This window comes from Neofelis nebulosa, chromosome 3 (assembly GCF_028018385.1).
Source record: "Neofelis nebulosa isolate mNeoNeb1 chromosome 3, mNeoNeb1.pri, whole genome shotgun sequence".
In the NCBI taxonomy this organism is placed as follows: domain Eukaryota; kingdom Metazoa; phylum Chordata; class Mammalia; order Carnivora; family Felidae; genus Neofelis; species Neofelis nebulosa.
In genome coordinates this window covers 147,101,096-147,126,247 of record NC_080784.1, presented here as the reverse complement: position 1 = coordinate 147,126,247, position 25,152 = coordinate 147,101,096, and the positions used below count along the sequence as shown (strand labels likewise).

The 25,152-nt window shown below is 37.8% G+C and overlaps 1 protein-coding gene across 2 annotated transcripts in view; it reads left to right on the top strand.

Moving 5' to 3' along the window:
* The window catches only part of MTHFD2L (methylenetetrahydrofolate dehydrogenase (NADP+ dependent) 2 like), a 148,022-nt gene that overhangs the window by 29,400 nt on the left and 93,470 nt on the right, over positions 1-25,152 (top strand). The window contains exons 4-5 of one of the 2 annotated variants that reach the window (XM_058722283.1): positions 19,332-19,484; positions 20,678-20,785. In XM_058722283.1, coding sequence (XP_058578266.1) covers positions 19,332-19,484; positions 20,678-20,785 — 261 coding nt within the window. The remainder of the gene's footprint in view (positions 1-19,331; positions 19,485-20,677; positions 20,786-25,152) is intronic. The other variant, XM_058722284.1, reaches the window with a different exon arrangement.

Here is a 25,152-nt window from a genome sequence, read left to right as displayed (position 1 = left end):
ACTAAATGTTGTTAAGATGTAGTCATCTTTACATTGATTTGTAGATTCATGGCAGTCCCAATTAAAATCCCATCATGCTTTTTTGTAGCAATTGACAAACTGATGGGCAAATTTATATGGATATGCAAAATACTTAGAATAGTCAGAACACGAAATTAGTCACAGAAAAACAAATATCATGACTTCACTCATGTGGAATTTAAGAGACAAAACAGATGAACAGAAGGGAAAGAAAGCCAAAAGAATATAAAAACAGGGAGGGGGACAAAACAGAAGAGACTCTTAAATATAGAGAACAAACAGAGGGTTGCTGGAGGAGTTGTGGGTGGTGGATGGGCTAAATGGGTAAGGGGCACTGAGGAGTCTATTCCTGAAATCATTATTGCACTATAATGTAGCTAACTTTGATGTAAATTTTAAAAAAATAAAAAAATGGTTGAAATAACTTTGAAAATGAGCAACATAGTTGGAAGATTAACACCACCCAATTTGAAGATTAATCAAAAATCTTAAAATCAAAAGGTACAAACTTCCAGTTATAAAATAAGTAAGTCATGGGGATATAATGTACAACATGTACTAAAATTAATAATACTATATTGCTTATTTGAAAGTCACTAAGAGAGTATATCTTAAACTTTTCATCTCTTGGGGTACCTTGGGGTGACTCAGTTGGTTAAGTGTCTGACTCTTGATTTCAGCTCAGGTCATGAGATCCAACCCTGTGTTGGGCTCTGTGCTGGGAGTGGAACCTGCTTAAGATTCTTTCTCTGTCTCCACCTTCCCCTCCCCAAATGTCTCTCTCTCTTTCCTTCTCAAAAACAAAGTCCTCATCACAAGAAAAAAAAAATGTAACTGTATAGTGATGGATTTAATTAGATTTGTTGTGGTGATCATTTTGTAATATATACAAATATCAAATCATGTTGTACACCTGAAACTAATATAATGTTAGAGGTCAATTATACCTTAATAAAAACAATTAAAAAAAAGACTTAATTATAAAGCTGCAATAAACAAGGCAGTATATTATTGGAATCATCAGATCAAGCAAAGAAATTCAAAGTCCAGACCTCTATCAATATGTGAGTTTTGACAAGGTGGGAAGACAAAGTAGCACAGGAAGGTATGATTCTGGGTGCTGAAAAATTGGACTACTTACAGATATGAAACAAGAACTTAATAAATTAGACTTTATCAAAATGTAAAACTTGTGTTCTGTTAAAGGAATGAAAAGATAGGCCGTAGACCAGATGAAAATATTTGCAAAGCATATATCTGTTAACTTATGAATATACAGAATATATAAAGTGCTCTCTTGGGGCACCTGGGTGGCTCAGTTTGTTAAGCATCTGACTCTTTTTTTTTTTTAGGTTTTTTTTTTTAATTGTATTTTTTATTTTTTTAAATTTACATCCAAATTAGTTAGCATATAGTGCAACAATGATTTCAGGAGTAGATTCCTTAGTGCCCCTTAACCATTTAGCCCACCCCCTTCCAACAACCCCTCCAGTAACCCTCAGTTTGTTCTCCATATTTATGAGTCTCTTCTGTTTTGTCCCCCTCCCTGTTTTTATATTATTTTTCTTTCCCTTCCCTTATGTTCATCTGTTTTGTCTCTTAAAGTCCTCATATGACTGAAGTCCTATGATTTGTGTCTTTCTCTGACTGACTAATTTCACTTAGCATAATACCCTCCAGTTCCATCCACATAGTTGCAAATGGCAAGATTTCATTCTTTTTGATTGCCACATAATACTCCATGGTGTATGTATATATATATATGCGCCACATCTTCTTTATCCATTTTTCCATCAATGGACATTTGGGCTCTTTCCATACTTTGGCTATTGTTGATAGTGCTGCTATAAACATGGGGGTGCATGTGTCCCTTCGAAACAGCACACCTGTATCCCTTGGATAAATGCCTACTAGTGCAATTGCTGGGTCGTAGGGTAGTTCTATTTTTAGTTTTTTGAGGAGCCTCCATACTGTTTTCCAGAGGGGCTGCACCAGCTTGTATTCCCACCAGCAATGCAAAAGACATCCTCTTTCTCCGCATCCTCACCAACATCTGTTGTTGCCTGAGTTGTTAATGTTAGCCATTCTGACGGGTGTAAGGTGGTATCTCATTGTGGTTTTGATTTGTATTTCCCTGATGATGAGTGACGTTGAGCATTTTTTCAAGTGTTGGTTGACCATCTGGATGTCTTCTTTGGAGAAGAGTCTATTCATGTCTTTTGCCCATTTCTTCACTGGATTATTTGTCTTTTGGGTGTTGAGGTTGATAAGTTCTTTATAGATTTTGGATACTAATGCTTTATCTGATATGTCATTTGCAAATATCGTCTCCCATTCTGTTGGTTGCCTTTTAGTTTTGCTGATTGTTTCCTTCGCTATGCAGAAGCTTTTTATTTTGATGAGGTCCCACTAGTTCATTTTTGCTTTTGTTTCCCTTGCCTCCGGAGACGTGTTGAGTAAGAAGTTGCTGCGGCCAAGATCAAAGAGATTTTTGCCTGCTTTCTCCTCGAGGATTTTGATGGCTTCCTGTCTTGCATTGAGGTCCTTCATCCACTTTGAGTTTATTTTTGTATATGGTGTAAGAAAGTGGTCCAGTTTCATTCTTCTGCATGTCGCTGTCCAGTTTTCCCAGCAGCACTTGCTGAAGAGACTATCTTTATTCCATTGGATATTCTTTCCTGCTTTGTCAAAGATTAGTTGGCCATATGTTTGTGGGTCCATTTCTGGGTTCTCTATTCTGTTCCATTGATCTGAGTGTCTTTTCTTGTGCCAGTACCATACTGTCTTGATGATTACAGCTTTGTAGTATAGCTTGAAGTCTGGGATTGTTATGCCTTCTGCTTTGGTTTTCTTTTTCAAGATTGCTTTGTCTATTTGGGGTCTTTTCTGGTTCCATACAAATTTTAGGATTATTTGTTCTAGCTCTGTAAAGAATGCTGGTGTTATTTTGGTAGGGATTGCATTGAATATCTAGATTGCTTTCGGTAGTATCGACATTTTAACAATATTTGTTCTTCCTATCCAGGAGCATGGAATCTTTTTGCATTTTTTTTGTGTCTTCTTCAATTTCTTTCAAAAGCTTTCTATAGTTTCAGTGTAAAGATTTTTCACCTACTTAGTTAGATTTATTCCTAGGTAGTTTATGGTTTTTTGTGCAACTGTAAATGGGATTGATTCCTTGACTTCTCTTTCTGTCGCTTCATTTTTGGAGTATGGGAATGCAACCAATTTCTGTGCGTTGATTTTATATCCTGCAACTTTGCTGAATTCATGAATCAATTCTAGCAGTTTTTTGGTGGCGTATTTTGGGTTTTCCATATAGACTATCATGTCATCTGTGAAGAGTGGAAGTTTGATCTCCTCGTGGCCTATTTGTATGCCTTTTATTTCTTTGTGTTGTCTGATTGAAGAGGCTAAGACTTCCAATACTATGTTGAATAACAGTGGTGAGAGTGGACATCCCTGTCTTGTTCCTGACCTTAGGGGGAAAGCTGTCAGTTTTTCCCCATTGAGGATGATTGTAGCATTGGGTCATTCATATATGGCTTTTATGATCTCGAGGTATGCTCCTTCTATCCCTAGTTTCTTGAGGGTTTTTATCAAGAAAGGATCCTGTATTTTGTCAAAAGCTTTCTCTGAATCTATTGAGAGGGTCTTATGGTTCTTGTCCTTTCTTTCAGTGATGTGATGAATCACATTAGTTGTTTTGTGGATATTGAACCAGCCCTGCATCCCAGGTGTAAATCCCACTTGGTCGTAGTGAATAATTTTTTTAATGTATTGTTGGAGCCAGTTGGCTAATATCTTGTTGAGGATTTTTGCATCCATGTTCATCAGGGAAATTGGTCTCTAGTTCTCCTTTTTAGTGGGGTCTCTGTCTGGTTTTGGAATCATGGTAATGTTGGCTTCATAGAAAAAGTTTGGGAGTTTTCCTTCCATTTCTATTTTTTGGAACAGCTTCAAGAGAATAGGTGTTAACTTTTCCTTAAATGTTTGGTAGAATTCCCCTGGAAAGCCATCTAGCCCTGGACTCTTGTTTTTTGGCAGATTTTTTATTACTAATTTGATTTCCTTATTGGTTTTGGGGCTGTCCAAATTTTCTATTTCTTCCTGTTGCAGTCTTGGTAGTATATATGTTTCTAGGAATTTGTCCATTTCTTCCAGATTGTCCATTTTATTGGCATATAATTGCTCATAATATTCTCTTATTATTGTTTTTATTTCTGCTGTGTTGGTTGTGATCTCTCCTCTTTCATTCTTGATTTTATTTATTTGGGTCCTTTCCTTTTTCTTTTTGATAAAACTGGCTAGTGGTTTATCAATTTTGTTAATTCTTTCAGAGAACCAGCTTCTGGTTTCATTGATCTGTTCTACTGTTTTTTTTTTTTTTTTTGGTGTTGATAGCATTAATTTCTGCTCTAATCTTTATTATTTCCTGTCTTCTGCTGGTTTTGGGTTTAATTTGCTGTTCTCTTTCCAGCTCCTTAAGGCATAAGTTTAGGTTGTGTATCTGAGATCTTTCTTCCTTTTTTAGGAAGGCCTGGATTGCTATATACTTTCCTCTTATGACCACCTTTGCCGCATCCCAGAGGTTTTGGGTTGTGGTGTTATCATTTTCATTGACTTCCATATACTTTTTAATTTCCTCTTTAACTTCTTGGTTAGCCCATTCATTCTTTAGTAGGATGTTCTTCAGTCTTCAAGTATTTGTTACCTTTCCAAATTTTTTCTTGTGGTTGATTTTGAGTTTCAAAGCGTTGTGGTCAGAAAATATGCATGGTATGATCTCGATCTTTTTGTATTTACTTAGGGCTGATTTGTGTCCCAGTATATGGTCTATTCTGGAGAACGTTCCATGTGCACTGGAGAAGAATGTATATTCTGCTGCTTTAGGATGAAATGTTCTGGATATATCTGTTAAGTCCATCTGGTCCAGTGTGTCATTCAAAGCCATTGTTTCCTTGTTGATTTTTTGATTAGATGATCTGTCCATTGCTGTGAGTGGGGTGTTGAAGTCTCCTACTATTATGGTATTACTATCGATGAGTTTCTTTATGTTTGTGATTAATTGATTTATATATTTGGGTACCCCAAATTTGGCGCATAAATGTTTACAATTGTTAGGTCTTCTTGGTGGATAGACCCCTTGATTATGATATAATGCCCTTCTGCATCTCTTGATACAGTCTTTATTTTAAAGTCTAGATTGTCTGATATAAATGTGGCTACTCTGGCTTTCTTTTGTTGACCATTAGCATGATAGATGGTTCTCCATCCCCTTATTTTCAATCTGAAGGTGTCTTTAGATCTAAAGTGGGTCTCCTGTAAACAGCATATAGATAGACCTTGTTTTCTTATCCATTCTGTTACCCTAGGTCTTTTGATTGGAGCATTGAGTCCAATGACGTTTAGAATGAATACTGAAAGATATGAATTTATTGCCATTATCATGCTTGTAGAGTTGGAGTTTCTGGTGGTGTTCTCTGGTCCTTTCTAATCTTTGTTGCTTTTGATATATATATATATTTTTTTTTTTTCATATTTTCCCCCCTCAGAGAGTCCCCATTAAAATTTCTTGCAGGGCTGGGTTAGTGGTGACAAACTCCTTTAATTTTTGTTTGTCTGGGAAACTTTTGATCTCTCCTTCTATTTTGAATGACAGCCTTGCTGGCTAAAGAATTCTTGGCTGCATATTTTTCTGATTCAGCACATTGAATATATCCTGCCACTCCTTTCTGGCCTGCCAAGTTTCTGTGGATAGGCCTGCTGCAAACCTGATCTGTCTTCCCTTGTAGGTTAGGGACTTTTTTTCCTGTGCTGCTTTCATGATTCTCTCCTTGCCTAAGTATTTTGTGAATTTGACTATGATATGTCTTGTTGATGGTCGGTTTTTGTTGAATCTCATGGGAGTCCTCTGTGCTTCCTGGATTTTGATGTCTGTGTCTTTCCCCAGGTTAGGAAAGTTTTCCACTATGATTTGCTCACATAACCCTTCTACCCCTATTTCTCCTCTTCCTCCTTTGGGACCCTGATGATTCTGATGTTGTTCCTTTTTAATGAGTCACTGATTTCCCTAATTCTTAAATCGTGCTCTTTTGCCTTAATCTCCCTCTTTTTTTTTCTGCTTCATTATTCTCTATAAGTTTGTCGTCTATATCGCTGATTCTCTGTTCTGCCTCGTCCATCCTTGCTGCTGCTACATCCATCCGTGATTGCAGCTCAGTTATAGCATTTTTAATTTCGTTCTGGCTCTTTTTTACTTCTTTTATCTCTGCAGAAAGGGATTCTAATCTATTTTCAACTCCAGCTAGTATTCTTATTATTGTGATTCTAAATTCTGGTGCAGACATCTTGCTTGTATCTGTGTTGGTTAAATCCCTGGTTGTCGTTTCTTCATGTTCTTTCTTTTGGGGGTGAATTCCTTCATTTTGTCATTTTGAAGGGAGAAAATGAACTAATGAGGTAGAAAAATTGAAATTAAAAAATATTAAAATTAAAAAATCAAACACACACACACACACACACACACACACACACACACATCAAATAAATGATGCTAGACCTTAGGTGTGTTTTGGTCTGGGTGTTGAAAGTGGTTTGACAGGTAGAGAAAAAAAAGGGGGGGGAGAAAAAAAAGGAAATCATTTGAGAATTTGAAAAAGAATACATTGAAGCAGACTGAAATGAGATGATGGGAGTAAAATAGAATTTGAAAAAATATACATAAAAGTAAAGAATATAGTAGAAAACAATTAAAGAAAAATATTTTTAATAAAAATTAAAAATAGATAATAATTTTTTTCTTTTTCTGTATTCAAGAAAAAGAAAAGAAACAAAAAAGAGAAAAAAAGAGAAAAAAGAAAAAAGGAAATCATTTGAAAATCTAAAAAAGTGAATACACTGTAGTAGACTAAAATAAAATGACGGAAGTAAAGTAGAATTTGAAAAAAAATTACATAAAAGCAAAAAATATAGTAAAAAAATTAAAGAAAAATATTTTTAATAGAAATTGAAAGTAAAAATTAAGTTTTTCTCTTTCTGCATTTGAGAAAAAGAAGAGAAATGAAAAAGAGAAAAGAGAAACAGAAAGAAAAAAAGGAAATTGTTTGAAAATTTGAAAGAGTGACTACACTGAAGTAGACTAAAATAAAATGATGGAAGTAAAATAGAATTTGAAAAAATTTACACAAAAGTAAAAAATATAGTAATAAAAATTAAGGAAAAATATTTTTAATAAAAATTGAAAATAAAAATGAATTTTTTCTCTTTCTGTATTCAAGAAAATGAAAAGAAGTGTAAAAGAGAAAAAAAGAAAGAAAGAAAATTGAATAGATGGACCTGCTAACAGATTGAAGTAGGACTGAAATTACTTGGTTTTCCCCTAGAAGTCAGTCTATGTAGCACTTTATAGTCCATAAACTAAGCCAGCGGTGAGACTTGTGTTCCTGAAGAGCCAAGTTGGCCCAGTTGGGCGGGCTCAGTGTAATGGCTCTGCTCTCCACTAGACGGTGCTGCTAGCCTCCTGGGGTGGATTGTTGCTCTGCTCGTAGGTGCGTACGCGCATGCGCGGGAGTGGGGAAAATGGTGCCACCCAGCTACCCAGTCTGTTCTCCCAGATCAGCAATTGTGCACCCGTTGTCTGTCTTCATCTTTCGCCCACTCCATGCTTTTTCACTCTCTGTGACCAGGCCCCAGGCAGTACCTCTCTCTCGAGTTTTGTCTCAGATGTGGCTGTTTTCCCTGGCCCCTTGTGAAGGACTGCAGCTTTGACCTGTTCCGCCCCTCTGCAGGAGGGTCTCATCAACCAATGGCCAAATGAGCAATGGCTGAGTGTTGGCTGCTCCCAGGAACGCTTGCTGGACCCTGCTGCCGCTGGTGCCCCAGACTGCGGCCAGACGCCAGCCTCCCCAGAAAAAGTTCGCGAGATAGTGTAGCAGCAGCGTTTCAGGGATTATGGAAAATTACAACACACATCTGGCACCAGGCTTCACCCTCAATGACCTTGCCCCAGCACCAGCAAATGTGGCCGCCTTCAGGGGTCTGCTGGGACCAGGTGGCTTCAACAGTCTCTACCAAATGTCCTTCCAGCAGTGGAACTGCTTTTCCCCATGTGGCCCGAGAACCTTCCGGACCCTGCTCTGTTCTTGGGGATTCACCCTTCACACCAGAGCACCACCAGGTATCGAGCTGCGGAGTTGCAGACTTTGTGCTCCCCTTGTTTACAGTCTTAATTAAATTTAAACCCTCTCCTTTCTCCTTTCTCCCTTTTTACTTTAGTCCCTGTAGCTATTTCTAATTTTCCACTTTCCCTCCAGCTGCATTTGGAGAGGGGTACCTTTCCCGTATTCTCCCCCCACCCCAGTCTGCGTCCTCTCCACCCGCAAAAGTGGCTCCCTACCCTCCGCGGCCTCTCCCCAAATTCACCTCTCTGCACCGCATACCTGCTGAATTCTGTGGTTCACATTGTGCAGATTGTTGTGTTAATCCTCCAGTCAGTTTTCTAGGTATGCAGGATGGGTTAGTGTTGGTCTGGCTATATTTTTTAAAATATAATATAATTATATATAATATATAATATAATATATTTTTAAAAATATAATATATTTTTATTAAAAAGAAAAGCTCTCAAAAATCACTGTCAACATTTATTTAACCCAGTTAAATAAAACCCAAGTCCTAGCCAGAATAATGTAAGTCCTTTTGTCCTTACAAGAAAAAACTGAACAAATTGAAGATCAGTCCTCTTCTTGACTCATCAGAGAACTGAGGTTTGTAGGGCAAACCAGCATCCCAAAATCTGGAGAGAGGCAAATTCAGAGACTCACAACCAGATCTACTCACACTGAATAGAAGCTATTGGAGCTGTAAACTGATAGGAACTTTTAAATGGAATTTGGATGAATTTTTGGAGGCAGAAGGTGTAATAAGAATGAGAAACTCCTGGGCCCCTAGTCTTGGGTGTGGCTTTCAACAAAATAATCACAAGGCATGCCAAAAGGCAAATGAAAACAGTCTGAGGAGACAAAACAAGCATCAGAACAAGATTCACCTATGGCAAAGATTTCAGAATTGCTAGACAGGGAATTTAAAATAACTATGATTAATATACTAAGGGCTCTAGTAGAAAAAGTAGCTAACATGCAAGAACAGATGGGCAATGAAAGCAGAGAAGTGGAATCTCTAAGAAATGATCAAAAAGAAATGCTAGAAATCAAAACTACTCTAACAGACATAAAGAATGCTTTGATGGGCTCAGTTGTAGACTGGACATGCCAAGAAAAGAATCAGTAAACTTGATAATATGCCAGGAGAAGCTTCTTAAATTGAAATGCAAAGAAATAAACAAGAAGGGGGTGTGGGGAAACCCTCCGGAACATCCAAGAACCGTAAGACATTTTCAAAAGGTACATCACAGTCGCAACTGGAATTCCAAGAAAAGGGAGAAACAGGGCAGGAGAAATAATGGCTGAAACTTTCCAAAATTAGTGACCGACACCAAACTGTCGAGAACTTCGTAGGATAAATACCAAAAATGGTCAAAAGATCTGAACGGACACTTCACCACAGAAGAAATAAACACATGAGCAGATACTCAGCATAAGTGGTTATTAGGAAAGTTCAAATGAAAACTGTAAGAAGATTCTATTACACACCTGCTAAAGTGGCTGAAATTAGAAAGCCTGCTGACCATACCAGATACTGGTGAGGATGTGTTGCTGGTGGGAATGCAAAATGGTTCACTCTGAAAATAGTTTGGCAGTGTCTTAAATGTACCTATTATATGGTGCGGCCACTCTATGTCTACCTATTTACCTAAAAGAAAAGGAAATACATATTAAAATAAAGACTTGTATATGCATGTTCATGGAAGCTTTATTTTCTTACAATTCTAGCGGCTGAAAATCTGAGATCAGAGTGCCAGCCAGCATGGTTGGATTTGGTGAGAACTCTCTTCTTGGCTTTCAGACAGCCCCTTTTCCCCCCTTGTATCCTCACACAGTGGAGAGAGAGAGAGCAAACTGCCTCTGGTATCTCTTTTCATAAGGCCACCCATTCCATCATGAGGACCTTATCCTGATGATGACCTCATCTAAACTTTTAGATGACCTCATCTAAACCTAATTACTTCCCAAAGGCCCCATCTCTAAGTACTATTACAATAGGGTTTGGGGTTTCAATATGTAAATTTGGGGCAACACAGTTCAGCCCATAGCAAATGGCTACTGGTGGTTGGAGGTGAGGGGAGAGGAAAGAGAGGGAGGGAAGGGTCATGAGGAAATTTCAGGGTAACGAATGTTTTCATTGATTGTGGTGATGATTTCATAGGCGTATACATATGTCAAAGCTTATCAAATTATATACCTTAAATATGTGAGGTCTGTTATATTCAAGTATTCTTTTTTTTTTTTTTTTTTTTTTTTTTTTTTTTTTTCAACGTTTTTTATTTATTTTTGGGACAGAGAGAGACAGAGCATGAACGGGGGAGGGGCAGAGAGAGAGGGAGACACAGAATCAGAAACAGGCTCCAGGCTCCGAGCCATCAGCCCAGAGCCTGACGCGGGGCTCGAACTCACGGACCGCGAGATCGTGACCTGGCTGAAGTCGGACGCTTAACCGACTGCGCCACCCAGGCGCCCCTATATTCAAGTATTCTTAAAGCTGTGTTTAGAAAAACAAATCTATTGGGAATACAAATAAATGCAATAAAACTGTCAAGGAAAGGAAGTCAAGGGAATGATAAGCCCAGCACACAGGGCTGAAGTTTCCATTAGGTCGGAGCACGAAAAGGGATGGGTTAATGGATGTACTGTGTGCTTAAATATAGGTTATTATCAAGGCCATAATTTTTGTTTTGGGTAGTGGATTTGCATATGCCTAGTTTTTTTAAAGTTGGACCATGCTTGGATCAATATTGAGATTGTGTCACAAGCCATGAATTATGCTGTAACCAATTTGGGCATTTGAAGTTTATTCATATGGAAAAAAGAGATTTCAAACAATATTGATTTCTGATTTAAATGTAAAATTTAAATTTTAAATTTCCCACACTTAAAAAAAATTTTTTTCGTTGTTTCAAGTTGTTATTTAAATCGCAGTCAGTTAACGTATAGTGAAATATTAGTTTCAGGAGTAGAATTTAGTGGTTCATCACTTGTGTAAAAAATTTTTCTTATAGGTAACATTTTATCAACAAACTTATGTGCAAGGTGAACAAAGTGGAAGATAATTGTCCTGCAAGTGGAGTATGTTAACCAAATGGTGGCAGCATTGAGCAAGCAGTGATTTTTAAAAAAGGCTAATGGTTTATACTGGAAGCTGAGTAAATTACTTTGATATGATTTACATATTAGTAGGATGGGTTGATCCCTGTAGCCATGTATGTCTTTTCCTATTCATTCCCAGGTGGAAACCCTCCGGAGGTCCCTGAGATCTATAGAATTCCCTCTTTTTGAGCAATTGCTGTCATAAGTAGGTTATATGATGTAACTTGAAGACACTCAGAGTATCTTCAAAATCCAGAATTTCTTGAAACAAGAGTAATTACTTCTTGTACTTTTCACCTTTTTCTTTTTCCTTTACCCTGATGTCCTCATCTATTTTTGAACACATTCAGCACTGGTAAAGAATTTACCAAAATCAAAAGACCCTTTGAAGCATCCGAATATTTCTTTGTCAAAAGCTTTTGAAAAGATCTGCTTATATGATTACTCTCTGACCCTTTTCACTCATTTACCAGTTCAAACAGCATTTCTCCAATCTGCACATAACTCAGTGCCGGGCACCAGGGGTAAGAGGTAGTTAGGAAACAGTGGAGACGAACTGTCCTTGAGAAGTTGGCAGGCAAGGGCCCCAAAACACATCTCTTCTTTTCCCTTGTGTGTAAGAGAAGCTCATTAGAATAGACCTGCTTGCTCATCCGAGTGTCTTCCTCTGTGGAATACACACTGCTTTGAGGGCAGTATGGCATATTAGACAGAAGTCACTGTGTCTAGTGCCTAGGAAGCCGAGGGCTTAATAAACCAGGGTGTCTTCAATACCACTAGTGAAGAGTTAAGGCAACGTTTGGATCTGCATGTACTCTTCAGGTCACTCAAGAGAATTTTGAAGGGCAAAGGTAGCAACTTTTGTGTTATATGTAGGTTCCCACTCCATTACATTTTTGTTCACAGCCGGTGAAGTAAGCCTTCCCAGCAGTGTCCTGTGCAGTTTCTGTGGCTATAGGAGAAAGAGGCTAAGGAAGGGTGGAGGGCCAGATCCACCCCTTTCTGGCCTCTACAACACCTCCTACTCCACCTCCAAGCTCTACTAATTCCCAAATTTGGGGGTGGAGTAGCACAGCGAGATTAGACTCACTTCCCATTCCTTTTTTGTCCCCTCACTCCTCAGTGATGAAACAACTCTTAAACGATGTTGGGCAAGTAAGTGGTAAGCACCTGATAAGTATTTTCTGTCTTGAAACCTTGATGTGGAACCCAAAGGGTGTAATTTAAATATTACTTATTGGCTTGAGAACAGGAAACACCGCTTCCAAAAGTATCTCTCTTATTTACTCCTACAAAATAATTAACTCCTTAAGAGACTATAGCCAAATAATTTGATTAGGCAGACATTTATTCCATTAGAAAGAAGGCTCCAGAGGGTAAGAATTGTGTCTCTTTGGTTCACTGTGTTTCATGAATCTTCAGAACAGTACCAGGCACATGGTAGATGCACAATGAATATTTACTGAATGAATAAATGAGTGAATTTTCAAGGGCCTTATATTTATGTTCAGAGTGTGGACTTGAACCTATGAGCATAAAGCTTTCCCTGAAATTTCTAATTTTTCAAGTCCTAAAAGGAAAACATCAACGAAAAACAAACATGAATTTTTGACTTCAAATTTATATTTGAAGATATAAAATGCCAGATACATAACAATATAGGTGTAAAGATACTGACAAATAAAGATTTTAATGATTTTAATTGGTTTTTCATTTTTCATATATATATACGTATATATATATATGTATATATATATACGTATATATATAATGTTTATTTATTTTGAGAGAGACAGAGAGATGTGCAAGTGGGGGAAGGGCAGAGAGAGAGGGAGAGAGAATCCTAAGCAGGCTGTCAGCGCAGAGCCCAACTCAGGGCTTAGACTCACAAACCGTGAGTTCATGACCTGAGCCGAGATCAAGAGTCAGACTGAGCTACCCAGGCTCCCCTCATTATATTTTTAAAGGATGGATGTCAGAGGTTGCAGAAGAATCCTTATGGTAGCATGTTCTAATTGTCCCTAGTTGTCCACTGGTTTGGTTTAGTCTCTTCATCTGTAAATCAGGGCTAATAGTCATGGATTCAACAAGTATTGAGTCCCTCCTCTTCCGGGTACTGTTCTTTGTGCTAGGAATACAGTAGAAAAAAAAAATAAAAGAAAGACAAAACTTTCTGTCCTTGTGGAGTAGCAGGAGAAACAGACAATAAAAAGTAAACATAATAAATATGCATCCATATTTATTAGAAGTTAATGTGCTATGAGGAAAAAAAAAGTAGAGCATGGTAAAGAGGATCAAGATGTTGGGGGACAGGTGGGATGTTTGTTGTTTCAACATTTTATTATGAAAAATTTTCAAACATACGGAAGGGTTGAAAGAATGGCACATGCACACCCAGATGTTCCCAACCTAGATTCCGTAACCGTTAACATGTTGCTATTTTGCTTTGTCACATGTCTATCCATTTATTCATTCATCACTCCATCTTGTTTTTGAAACACTTACAGGTAGGAACACACACGTATCCCTAAAACTTCAGGGTGCATATCATTCACTGCAGATCAATATTTGTTTTTATGTGAAATTTATATTGCCTTGAAGCACACACATCATAAGTGTACTATTTTGTAAGTTTAAAAAAAAAATGTGAATTCTCTTGTAACTTAAACCCCTATCAGAATATAGAATGTTTTTTATCACTGGAGAGAGTTTTCTCTGATTCCTTCCCAGTCAACCCTGTCCTTACCTTCATCTTCACCCTCGGGGATCCACTGTTCTGTGTTTTTCACATGCATATTGCCCATGTGAATACCTTCCTTTGTAAAATGCCTGTTTATATATTTCGCTCACTTTTAAAAATTGAGTTATTTATCTTTTCATGATTTAGTTTTGAGTGTTCTTTATGTACCTGGATACGAGTTCTTTGTCAGGGATGTATTTTGCAGATATTTTCCCCCAGCCTTTGGCTTGGTATTTATTTTGTTAATGTTGTGTTTTAAGAGGCATAACATTTTAATTTTTCTGAAGCCTAATTGATCAGTTTTTTTTTCTTTTGTACTTTATGCTTTTGTATTCTAAGAAAAACTTTGCCCGTACCTGGCACACAAATTAAAGTTTTCACCCAGAAACTATTCGGTTTTGGCTTCTATGTTTAGATTTATAATCCATTTGTAATTAATTTTTCTGTATGGTATTGAAGTAGGGATTGTGGTTCACTTTTTCCCCTCATGCAGCTAACAAGTTGTTCAAGTAGCTTTTATTGAAAAGTTTTTACTGTCTCCATTGAATTGCTTTGGCATCTTTGTAAAAAATCATATGACCATATAAATGTGAATCTGAAGCTGGGCTCTTTATTCTGTTCCGTTGATGTATTTGTCTGTCCCTACACCAGTGCCACACTGTCCTGACCACTGTAGCTTTGTAGCAAGTCTTGAAGTCAGGGATCGTAAGTCCCCTAACTTCATTCACTTTCAAGATTGCTTTGGATATTCCTGTGCATAGTCATATGGATTTAAGCAGCAGTCAACCTTTACCACAAGTTCTCGTAGAGTTATGATTGAGATTACATGGAACGTACGGATCAATTTGGAAGAACTGACATCTTAACACTAGTGAGTTTTCCAGTCCATGAACACAACATACCTTCCGCTTATTTAGGTCATCTGTCAACAGTGTTTTATAGTTCTCATTTTAGGTGTCACCCTCAAATTTTAAAAATTTACTCCTAAGTAGGGTATGATTTGTAAACTACTGTAAGCAGTATTTTTGAAATTTCATGTTCAAACAGTTGCTGCTTGTATACAGAAATACCGTTGATTTTTTGGTATCAATTTTGACTTTGCACTCTCTGGCCTTGTGCCATCTGTGACTAGTGCATTTTAATTCTTCTTTTCTAATCTTAGGCCTCTTTTTTCTTTTCCTTATATTATTACACTTGCCAGGATCTCCTATAAAACACTGGAAAGAAGTGGTGGGAGTGGACACCCTCGTGTTCTTGTCTTGGGGAGGGGAGGGAGATCCAATATTTCATTATTAAGTGTAATATTTGCTGTAAGGTTTTGTGTTTTTTTTTTTTTAACGTTTATTTATTTTTGAGACAGAGAGAGACACAGCATGAGCAGGGGAGGGTCAGAGAGAGAGGGAGACACAGAATCTGAAACAGGCTCCAGGCTCGGCGCTGTCAGCACAGAGCCCAACGCAGGGCTCGAACTCGCGGACCTTGAGATAATGACCTGAGCCGAAGTCGGCCGCTTAACCGACTGAGCCACCCAGGCGCCCCGGTTTTGTGTTTTTATAAATGCCTATCACACTGAGGACTTTAAGCTTTTTGTTTTGCCTTTGCTGAACCACAGCTGCAATTTGTGTTTAGTTCTCTTAGCCTTGGATGGGCTTCTTGGAGTTTTTCCTCCTATTTTTATTGTTCAGGAGTCAGAGATTTGAGCAGAATTTATAGATATATTTTGAGTCTCCGCTCTGTGGCTTTCTCCTCTTCTGGTTATATCCCTTCAATTTTAAGCTGCTCTGGTAGCCACAAACTTTGTGCTTTGATTCCTTAAGCAGGTAAGACTGCAGATTATTATCCAAATTCTAGCTGTCCTTTGAATTCTTTGAGTGGCGTCCCTTTCTTTCAGAGGTCCACTCTCCTCCAAATCTGCCTGCTTCTGGTGACTCTCCAGGGTTTTCCAGATGGCTCATTTTAAATAGTAGTTGTTTAAAAAAGTTTTATTGAGGTATCATTGGTATGTAACATTCTATGAGTTTCAGGTATATAACACAATGCTTCGATATGTGTACGTATTGCAAAATGATCACCACAGTAAGTCTGGTTAATGTCTGTCACCATACGTAGTTACAAAATATTTTTTCATGTCATGAGAACTTGCAAGATCTATTCTCTTGGCAACTTTCAAATATGAAATACAATATTATTAACTATGGTGATCGTGCTGTATATTACACCAGCAAGGTACAGTGCACGATGGTGTACATTACAACTATAGATCATTGTTTTTTTACATGTGTTTTCCAGTGTTTACAGTTATTGTCTGTGAGAAGTTTGGTCCAAGATAAACAACTTCACCATCCTCAGAAGCGGAGCCTTCTTTAAATAATGTGGTCAGAATAGTCCTTACATATAACATAGAATTTATGGAAAGATTTGAAAGAAGGGGGGGTTTTGGCCAAAGTGACTGTTTTGAAGCCTCCGGGCAGACAGAAGAACTATAATCAATGTGGGAAATGCCTGATATATTTGGAGAATAGCCAGAAATGCAGAGTGACACCAAAAGAATAAGACAAGGGAAGAGTAACCAGTATAAGATCAGACAGACAACTAGAGTTTTGGAACAATACACATCATGCGGGGTCTTGGAAAGAAGACTCCTGTGATACGACGTGCATTTCAGAAGTGTAATCATGTTGCTATTCTGTGAATAGATTGTATGGATGCAAATGTAGAAGAAGGGAATTAATCAGGACGCTGTCATAAGAATTCACAGGCGAATTAATGGCCACTCAAACCAGACTAGTATCAGTGGACACGGCGAGACTAATGAGGTGCTAGATACATTATAAAGGAGTATTCAACAGATTTTCCAATGGAGTGGATGTTGACTGTGAGTCAAAATGACTCCAGACTTTTTTGGCAAGCAGTTCAGAAGGATGGAATTGCCATCAACTGAGTGGAGAAAGCTATGGGTGAATTGGTTTAATAAGACGAGGTCTGTGCCCTTTAAGGCTCACACTCATAAGCCAGAAAGATAATTAATAACTAACGTTATCAACTAACTGAAATAATGTGCTAAGTACTTTTTCTTTTAAGTCTCTTTCTTTCATTTGAGAGAGACAGCACTTGTAAGCAGGGGAGGGGCCGAGAGAAAGGGAGGGAGAGAATCCCAAGCAGGCTTCTCACTGTCAGTGCAGAGCCTGATGTGGGTGGGGCTCTATCTCATGAACCACAAGATCATTACCCGAGCCAAAATCAGGAGTGGGGCACTTAACTGACCAAGCCACCCAGGCGCCCCATGCAGTAAGTACTGTTTATAGCAGCTTTGTGGGAGAGCAGAGGAGGAAAATGTGTCATTTCAATTTGTGATGAAGGAACAGGTGGCAATCGATCAATGTGTTGTTAGGAATGACTAGGGTGGGAAAGAACAGGGAGGAAGGAATTAGTTATGGAAAGGTCATCATGCATTTTACGAACAATAGCACAAAAATGCAAAAGTTAATGCTAAGGGCTTGGGAATGGGACACTGCTTAGTGTGACTAGAGAAGAAGAAGTCATAATGGTGGTTGGGAAAGAGATGGAGTGCTTGGAGAGGAGGCTGTAGGAAGAAGATATAACCAGGTTGAGGAAGGGATTATTTACTATGCTAATGAGCTTACACTTAGCCAACAGGCATTGAGGCAGTGGAAGGAGGTATTTTTAAATAGTCATGTAAAAATCCTTGGATGGAAAGTAAACCAATAATTTGTTCTTTTTTTTTTTCCTGTTCATTGTCCAAAGGCAATTAAATGCTAAATACATATAAACCCATACACATATATGGACACACATACATACAACCCAGCACACAGTGTTGTGGTTCTATAGACCGGTCTCTCAAGGCAGTCCCTGAGCTGTTCTATTGTAATGTTATGGTTATAATTTGAGGACTTTTTTTTTTTTCCTGGCATGATTTAATTACCTCATGATTGTAAATAGAGGTGAAACACAGAGTGAATAATACCAGCTTTCCTATTCATTTGGGTAGGATTTTAAGTGGCTAGTTATTTGCACATATTCTATGGGTCAAAAATGTTTTACAACCATTGTGAAAAAATTGATGCTATTGAATCTCATGATTGTTTCTTCAAGTCATGGTTCCAAGGGAGAAACTTTAGGGGACTTTAAGTAGCAGTCAGTCAAAAACATGAAATCTATTTCCCTTACTCCTATAAGGAAAGAAAGTATTGGTTGTAAAATACCTGATGCTTTTCTACATATGTTTAGGCACGTATTAGTTAACTTAGGAATAGTGTTGTATTTGGAGGCCTAGAAGAAACAGTGCATTCCTTGGGATACGTTAGGGTTATCAAATGTCTTGATTAGAAGGGATGTGGGGTCCCTTCTGATTTTAATTTTTTTAAATAATGTTTTAATATTTATTTATTTTTGAGAGACAGAGAGGGATACAGAGAGAGAGGAAGTGGCAGAAAAAAAATGGAGACACAGAATCCAAAGCAGGCTCTAGGCAGTGAGTTGTCAGCACAGAGCCCTATGCAGGGCTTGAACCCAAGAGCTGTGAGATCATGACCTGAGCTGACGTCAGATTCTTAACTGACTGAGCTACCCAGGAGCCCCTGATTTTAATATTTACTGTTACTACTTACTTTTCAAAATGAGATGATGATTGCCATCTCCTATCTCTTTTGCTTGGTTTATTACTCTTACTATGTTATTTTCCTTCCAAATGGAAAACCAAAATGGTATGTTGGATATCAGTGTGCTAGTTCTTTAGAGAAAGGAGGTGTGTGTGTGTGTGTGTGTGTGTGTGTGTGTGTGTGTGTGTGTGAGATTTGTTTTTTATTATGTCATTTGGGAGGAAGTTAGGCATTCATGATGTTATGATTATTTTAGCACCAACAAGTCCTTTTAATCTGTAATGCTAGAAATATTTAATAGAGGACTATTGTATAAGTGTCTTATATGGGGAAAACATAGATTTAAACCATACGTAGGTAAACTTATTGAGGCAAAGACTTAGGGCCTGTTTCCAGATCTCATTGGTATTGTTTCAAAATAAAACTTGTGAAATACCAGTTTTTCCCCTTCACCAGGCCAGCCACTTCTGGCCCTGTAATCGCATACATTCTTATGATTGGTTAATTATAACCACCAGTCCAAAGCATTTTGGCTTACTGTTTTGGTGGAAAGAAAAAGGAATCGAGTAATAATTTTACACCTTTCCTGATACTGAATCATAATATAGGTCTTCAGATTTCATTTTCCAGACCTCCAAATAACTGACCATTTTAAAATTAAGACCAATTTTATTTGCTTTTCAGACCACGTGGATGAGCGAACAGTATGCAATGGAATTGCCCCTGAAAAAGATGTAGATGGATTTCATATTATCAATATTGGAAGACTGTGCCTTGACCAGAATTCTCTCATACCGGCCACTGCCAGTGCTGTTTGGGAAATAATCAAAAGAACAGGTTGGTAATTTGTGGTCTGCAGGATGGGGGTGCTAAATGCCAAACTGAACACGTGTACATTGCCTTGCTGGAAACATCTCCATCCTACTGAGTAAAAGAAAATGATCAGCTATAAAACTTCGGTGTACAGAAACTTATAAAGTGACAAAAGTAAAAAAAAAAAAACAAATCTAAAATAAATAAAATGAGAGATATGTGCCAGGTTGTAGGTAACTGTTGTTGCCCCTTTTGGGCATGAATTTTTCAACTAGTAGGTTTGTCTCCCTACTTTTAAATTGTAAACTTAAATTTAAATGGTATACACTTTCCAAAATGAGTTCTGTTTGTCCTTACTTTTAGAAACAAAATTTGATGAACATATATGAGCCATCTCTAATGCCCTACGTTTTTACTATAGACATTTGCATTTGAATTTGGGCTCTAAATACAGTGATACTCTCTTGGGCCCTTGAGGTGTATAGAGATATTTACCGCTATGTTAAGCAAGACCAAATTGCCCTTATGTTTGTAATTGCCCCACCTCCATCACTGTCCCTTCCATTTCTGACAGCATCTTCTCCTTTCTAACCTACTATTTAACCTGAAAATTTCCAAGAGAAAGCAGATCCTAGAACCTCCCTCTTAGGACATTAGTACTTGTGAAAACTTTAATTCTAACTTCTTCATTGTACTTATGAAGAAACCATACCCAAGGAGGTAGAGTGCATTGTATCTGCAGGTTGTATCTTTCATCCTTTCTGGGTCCCTGAAAGTTCAGCAGCTCTCTATGGGGTAAAGTGCATGAACTTTGTAAAAAATATGCTTTTTCCCACCTCATTTTGTTCCAGATTCACTGAAAGTCTGATTGCCAGTTAAGCTTGCCATTGTTGTACTTTGCTTACTTCATAATTAGTAGTTAATATAGAGTAAGTCTTTGCATGTCTAAATCTTCACGTGAATCTCTGTGTTTAAAAGTAATTTAATGGCAACTTCAAAATGTAGTTTTTTAATGAGGGCAATTACAGAGGAAGTGACAAATCCGAGAAGCATAAAAAGAATATTTATAAATAATGAATGTGGGCGCATTATAGACAAGCCACACAGTAATTCAAATTTAATTAGAAGTTTTTAAAGAATGTTTCAGTTGGCTGTTCACATGTTTAATTTGCTTCTTGTTGTTGATTCTTCATTTAAATCAAACTCTGTGTTTTAAGGGATTGAAACATTTGGGAAAAATGTGGTTGTAGCTGGAAGATCCAAGAATGTAGGGATGCCCATTGCCATGCTTTTACACACTGATGGAGAGCACGAACGGCCAGGAGGTAGGTAGGACCTTGGAGATTCCGTGTATTCTTATAATTTTCTTCATTCTTAAAATCATCAAGTAAGGATGTTTGAAAATGTGATTTGGCATATTTGTGGGTTTATGCAGATAAAATCTCCCCTTATTCTTCATCCAGTGACATGAGCACCTTGAAAGTGAACAAAAGAATTGCTAGACATATATGGCCCCTTTGTTCCTATTACTACTATTATTTTGGCCTTATATACTTTCTTTAAATAATTGATAATATAAACATTAAGAAAAGTGAAAAGCCACTAAATACATAACAATCACATGCTGATAGCCTTCTGCTGCCTCACACGTGTGCGTGCACACACACACATACACACACACACAGTCTGCATCTTTAGGGTTCAGTGTACAAATATATAGATTATTTCTCATTGTTAACCTTGGTGAATTCCACTTTCTTGACCTTAAATTTTTAAAGATTTCTTTTAGGATCTTTGTTGTCATAAGGCATATGAAATAATTTTTTAAGCCACAATGCCCTATGGAAAAAGAAGCCCAGTGATATTGCATCATTTATCTAAAATGATGATTGATGAGACTTTTGAATATTACTTTTCCTTCCTGGGCCTAAGCATTTAAATATCGCCACAAATCAAAATGGATATCGGGATCATGGTAAATTAGGGCTTGATAATGACTCCAGATAAGTTTGAAACCCTTGGTTTCAAGAAACTCTTGGAAAGGCCAAATCTAGTAGTGTGAACATCATTTTTGTGGTGAACGCCTACAATTCTAGTGTTACTATTCACTTGTAACTTAATCTGCTAGTGCTTATCCATCTGTCTCTTAGGTATGGTAAAGATATTGATTCATATTGGCCTTTATGCAATTGTTTCTATGTTAAACAAGGTAAACCAACCAGAAGTTTTTACCTAGGTATACCGTTTTTGTTGGAATATTTTGAGTCTGTGTCGGTACATGGAGTTTTTTTTCTTCCTTTTCACCACTTTATTTTCCAATCTCATCAGTAACATAACAATCAGCGTTATGTTTTTCCACGACTTGTATGGTACTTTCTAATAAACTGTCTTATTTCGTTCTCAGTAATTTTGGCATATATTAATAGTATTTGCATTTTGCAGCTAAAAGAAATGAGCTTTAGAGACTTCAGGTGACCTGCCCAAGGCCACTCAAGAAGTAGTGAATCCGGAGCAGGGAGCTGGGTGCTGACCGGGTTTGAGAGGATGTACTTGGAGTCAGATCCCTCTCCTGCCATATGCTCTGTATCCTTGGACGAGACATTTAATCCATGCAAGTCTCCACTTTTCACATCTGTAAAGTGCAAATAATATTAATATCTCTTTCACTGGGTTATTGTGAATTTTAGATGAGGTAAGAATGGAAAGCTCTAACTACATTGCCTGACACAATAAGTTAAGTAAGAGCTTGCTTGGTCCATGTGGACTGTGGCTATTACTATTATTTCCATTATGTGCTTAATTTAATAATCTGTGACCATACTAACTATAGAGTTTAGAATAATATGATCCAAGGTTAATGTATTTTTCACCTTCATTTGAAATTTTATTGTATTTTTCTGGTGGGATTTATGTTTGCCTTTTGTTTTTGGATCAAATCTAGTCTTTGTTGTACTAATCTGTATAAACATAGAATTTATAAAGTCTATAAAGTATTTGATTAGAAATATGACATCATAATACTCCAAATCATATAGTTCATTGCATTTTTTCTCTTAGATATCAATATATTACATGCTGCTTTCTGGATAAATTTCCATTTTGAATTACTTATTTGTCTATAAAATTAAGTCTATGAAAATCAATTTATCCCTTCTTTATGCAATTTTAAATTGGACATCAGTATGTCCTAGTACATACTAACTTCATAAATATTTTATACTTCGTGTTTTAAAATATTCTCACTTGAATGCATGTTAAAAATTGAATAAAAGTGGAATTGGTTATAATACCGGTTACTTACAAGCCAGGTAGTTAAATTTACATTTTTCATAGCAGCACCTAGGTGCCGTTATAATTACAGTATCCAAAAAGTAATAAATTGTATTAAAAATGATGTTGGGCAGTTTGCAACATGGGTGTTGTTTAATCTCATGCATATTTAATAGGAGTATGGTGACATATATGATTAATATAATGAATTGTTGAGAGCTGCTTACTGAAGATTTGGAGTCTGTGGGAAAGTTAATATTTCAAACGTCCCTGTCTGTTAGAGCAGTAATTATGTGCGGTGACTACAAGTGCATTGTTAGCTAATGGAGATAATGAAGGGGGATTAACTCGGCAAATTCATATCTATAGAGCTGTTCTGATGACACTTACAGTGTTGAGCGTTCAGCTCACACTGTATTTCTTTGCCAGAAGAGATTCAGAACCCTAATGATTCATTTGTGTCTTAAAGCCAACAATAATTGTCCTGGAAGAAAAATGGCCATACTGTAATTTAACTTGATTAATATGTGTCTACTCTTGGCTAGCTTTCAGTCTTGATCATGTGGGACATAAATCCCAGCTGTTTGGTGAGAAAAAACTTCTTTTGATTCCTCAAGGGCTTGGAATATTTAGATGGAGAATGGCTTGGAATATTTAGACGGAGAATGCGCTACAATCTTGGGGTAAGGGGTAGTGTTGATGCTCAACACAGCAGGATGCTGCAGGGACATTACCTTCTGCTGAGGACATGTTATCACAGAGGACATGGCATCTGAGCCGCTCTGTGGTTATAGAGAGTGGGTGAGAGATGGTTCCTGTCCTTCAGGAGTTTATAGTCTTGGTGCTAACAGGGGGTGTAGAGACAGAGGTGCATGATACACAAGTTGTTTTAAATTGTAAATATTCAATGGCACAAAATAAAATTTGGCATCTCTAAGCAAATATTCCATTTGCTTAGGAAAGCCTATGGTTAATTGAAGGGGCATAAAGATACTCAATGGACAATCTCTTCTCAGGAACTCCACTACTTATAAGGATGCTTAAGTGCCATTGCGACCGCCTGTAGGTCACTGAGTGTTCTTTTAACTTCTTTGTGCGTAGTAACCTACCCCGTTTCACCTTCTTTCAGAATGAAAACTGATTACCATTGGTCTCAACCCAGCGTCTTGATTTTTAGCTTTACGGTGAGGAAGTGAGAGAGTTCTTCAGTTTTGCTAAAACAGAAACTCCTTCAAGATAACAAAGCACCCTAGTGACCAGGTGTTAAGATGATTAACTTGTCGCCAAAAGAATGCAGAACTGGATTTATTTCAACATTTTTTAGGGTAAAATTCTTTCTGCATATTTTCAATTCTTATGTAGGGCATCTCATCCAAACAGATCCCCCCAAATGCCCACAGCATGGGCTCACATGCTTCTCCTTTAACTGAAAGGTTGTGGTGTCACTTCAGTGCCTGCATTGGTGCAGGGACCTTTTCAAAGAGCATTTTGAAAGAATCAGCCCTGCTTAGAGTCTTGTGGGCCCAGAGATCTTCTTGATTTCATTCAGGCAATACACATTTAGTTCTCAATTCTCTGTGAAACACTGTGGGGAACAGTGGTAGAAAAGACTTAGTTCTCTGGTTTCTGGAAGATGACAGTTTGCATCCTTAGGGCTCCTCTTCCGAAAGAAAACTGTGTTTTCTCAAAGCACTGCTTCCGCATTGGTGTTCAGTGTTTGAATTCACGCCGTCCTTGTGCTGCAACTTTCCCTGCCTCGGGTGTAATTGTCATGCAAGGCACCTCCTACCTGAGTAGAAAACCACAAGACCTTTTGCCAAGAGAATGCCCTTCCTTTGGGAAGATTGGCTGTCGTTGTGAGAATGAACATTTTTGCCAGACTGGGAGCATTATCTCTCACCTACAGGAGTGCTTTCAGGCGGTAATACAGGAGTGGATGTTCCAGGCGGTGCAGCCGGAACATACTATGAGTGGTATGCGTCATTAAGCTCAGTCCAGTGCCAGGTTGGGCCAGGCACTCCCGGGTTTCAAAGAGAAGAGCCAAACAGGAACGCCTAGGAATGCAGGAGTCATACAAAGGATCACACCGCACAGAGTGAGACTCTAAGTCTTGTCAGCAGCAGAGTAGAGCAAGGTGCTCCCTATCTCCGTGGAATGAACCATTGTCAAACTGGGGCAGGGAGAATGGCAGGCATTTCGGTCTCTGATCCTCCCGTCCCACTACCCCTGAGTTAGAAACACCCATGGTAAGCTATTGGAGATATATACTATGTCTTGTGTTGCCTCTGTGTTGTTTAGGCTTGACTGAATTCCAGCATTGTACTTGCACAGTGGAAAGCCATAGAAAAAAAGATGCTTCTTCAAGTCTCCTTTCCTTCTTTTTTAAAAAAAGTTTGTTTATTTTTGGAGAGAGAGAGAAACA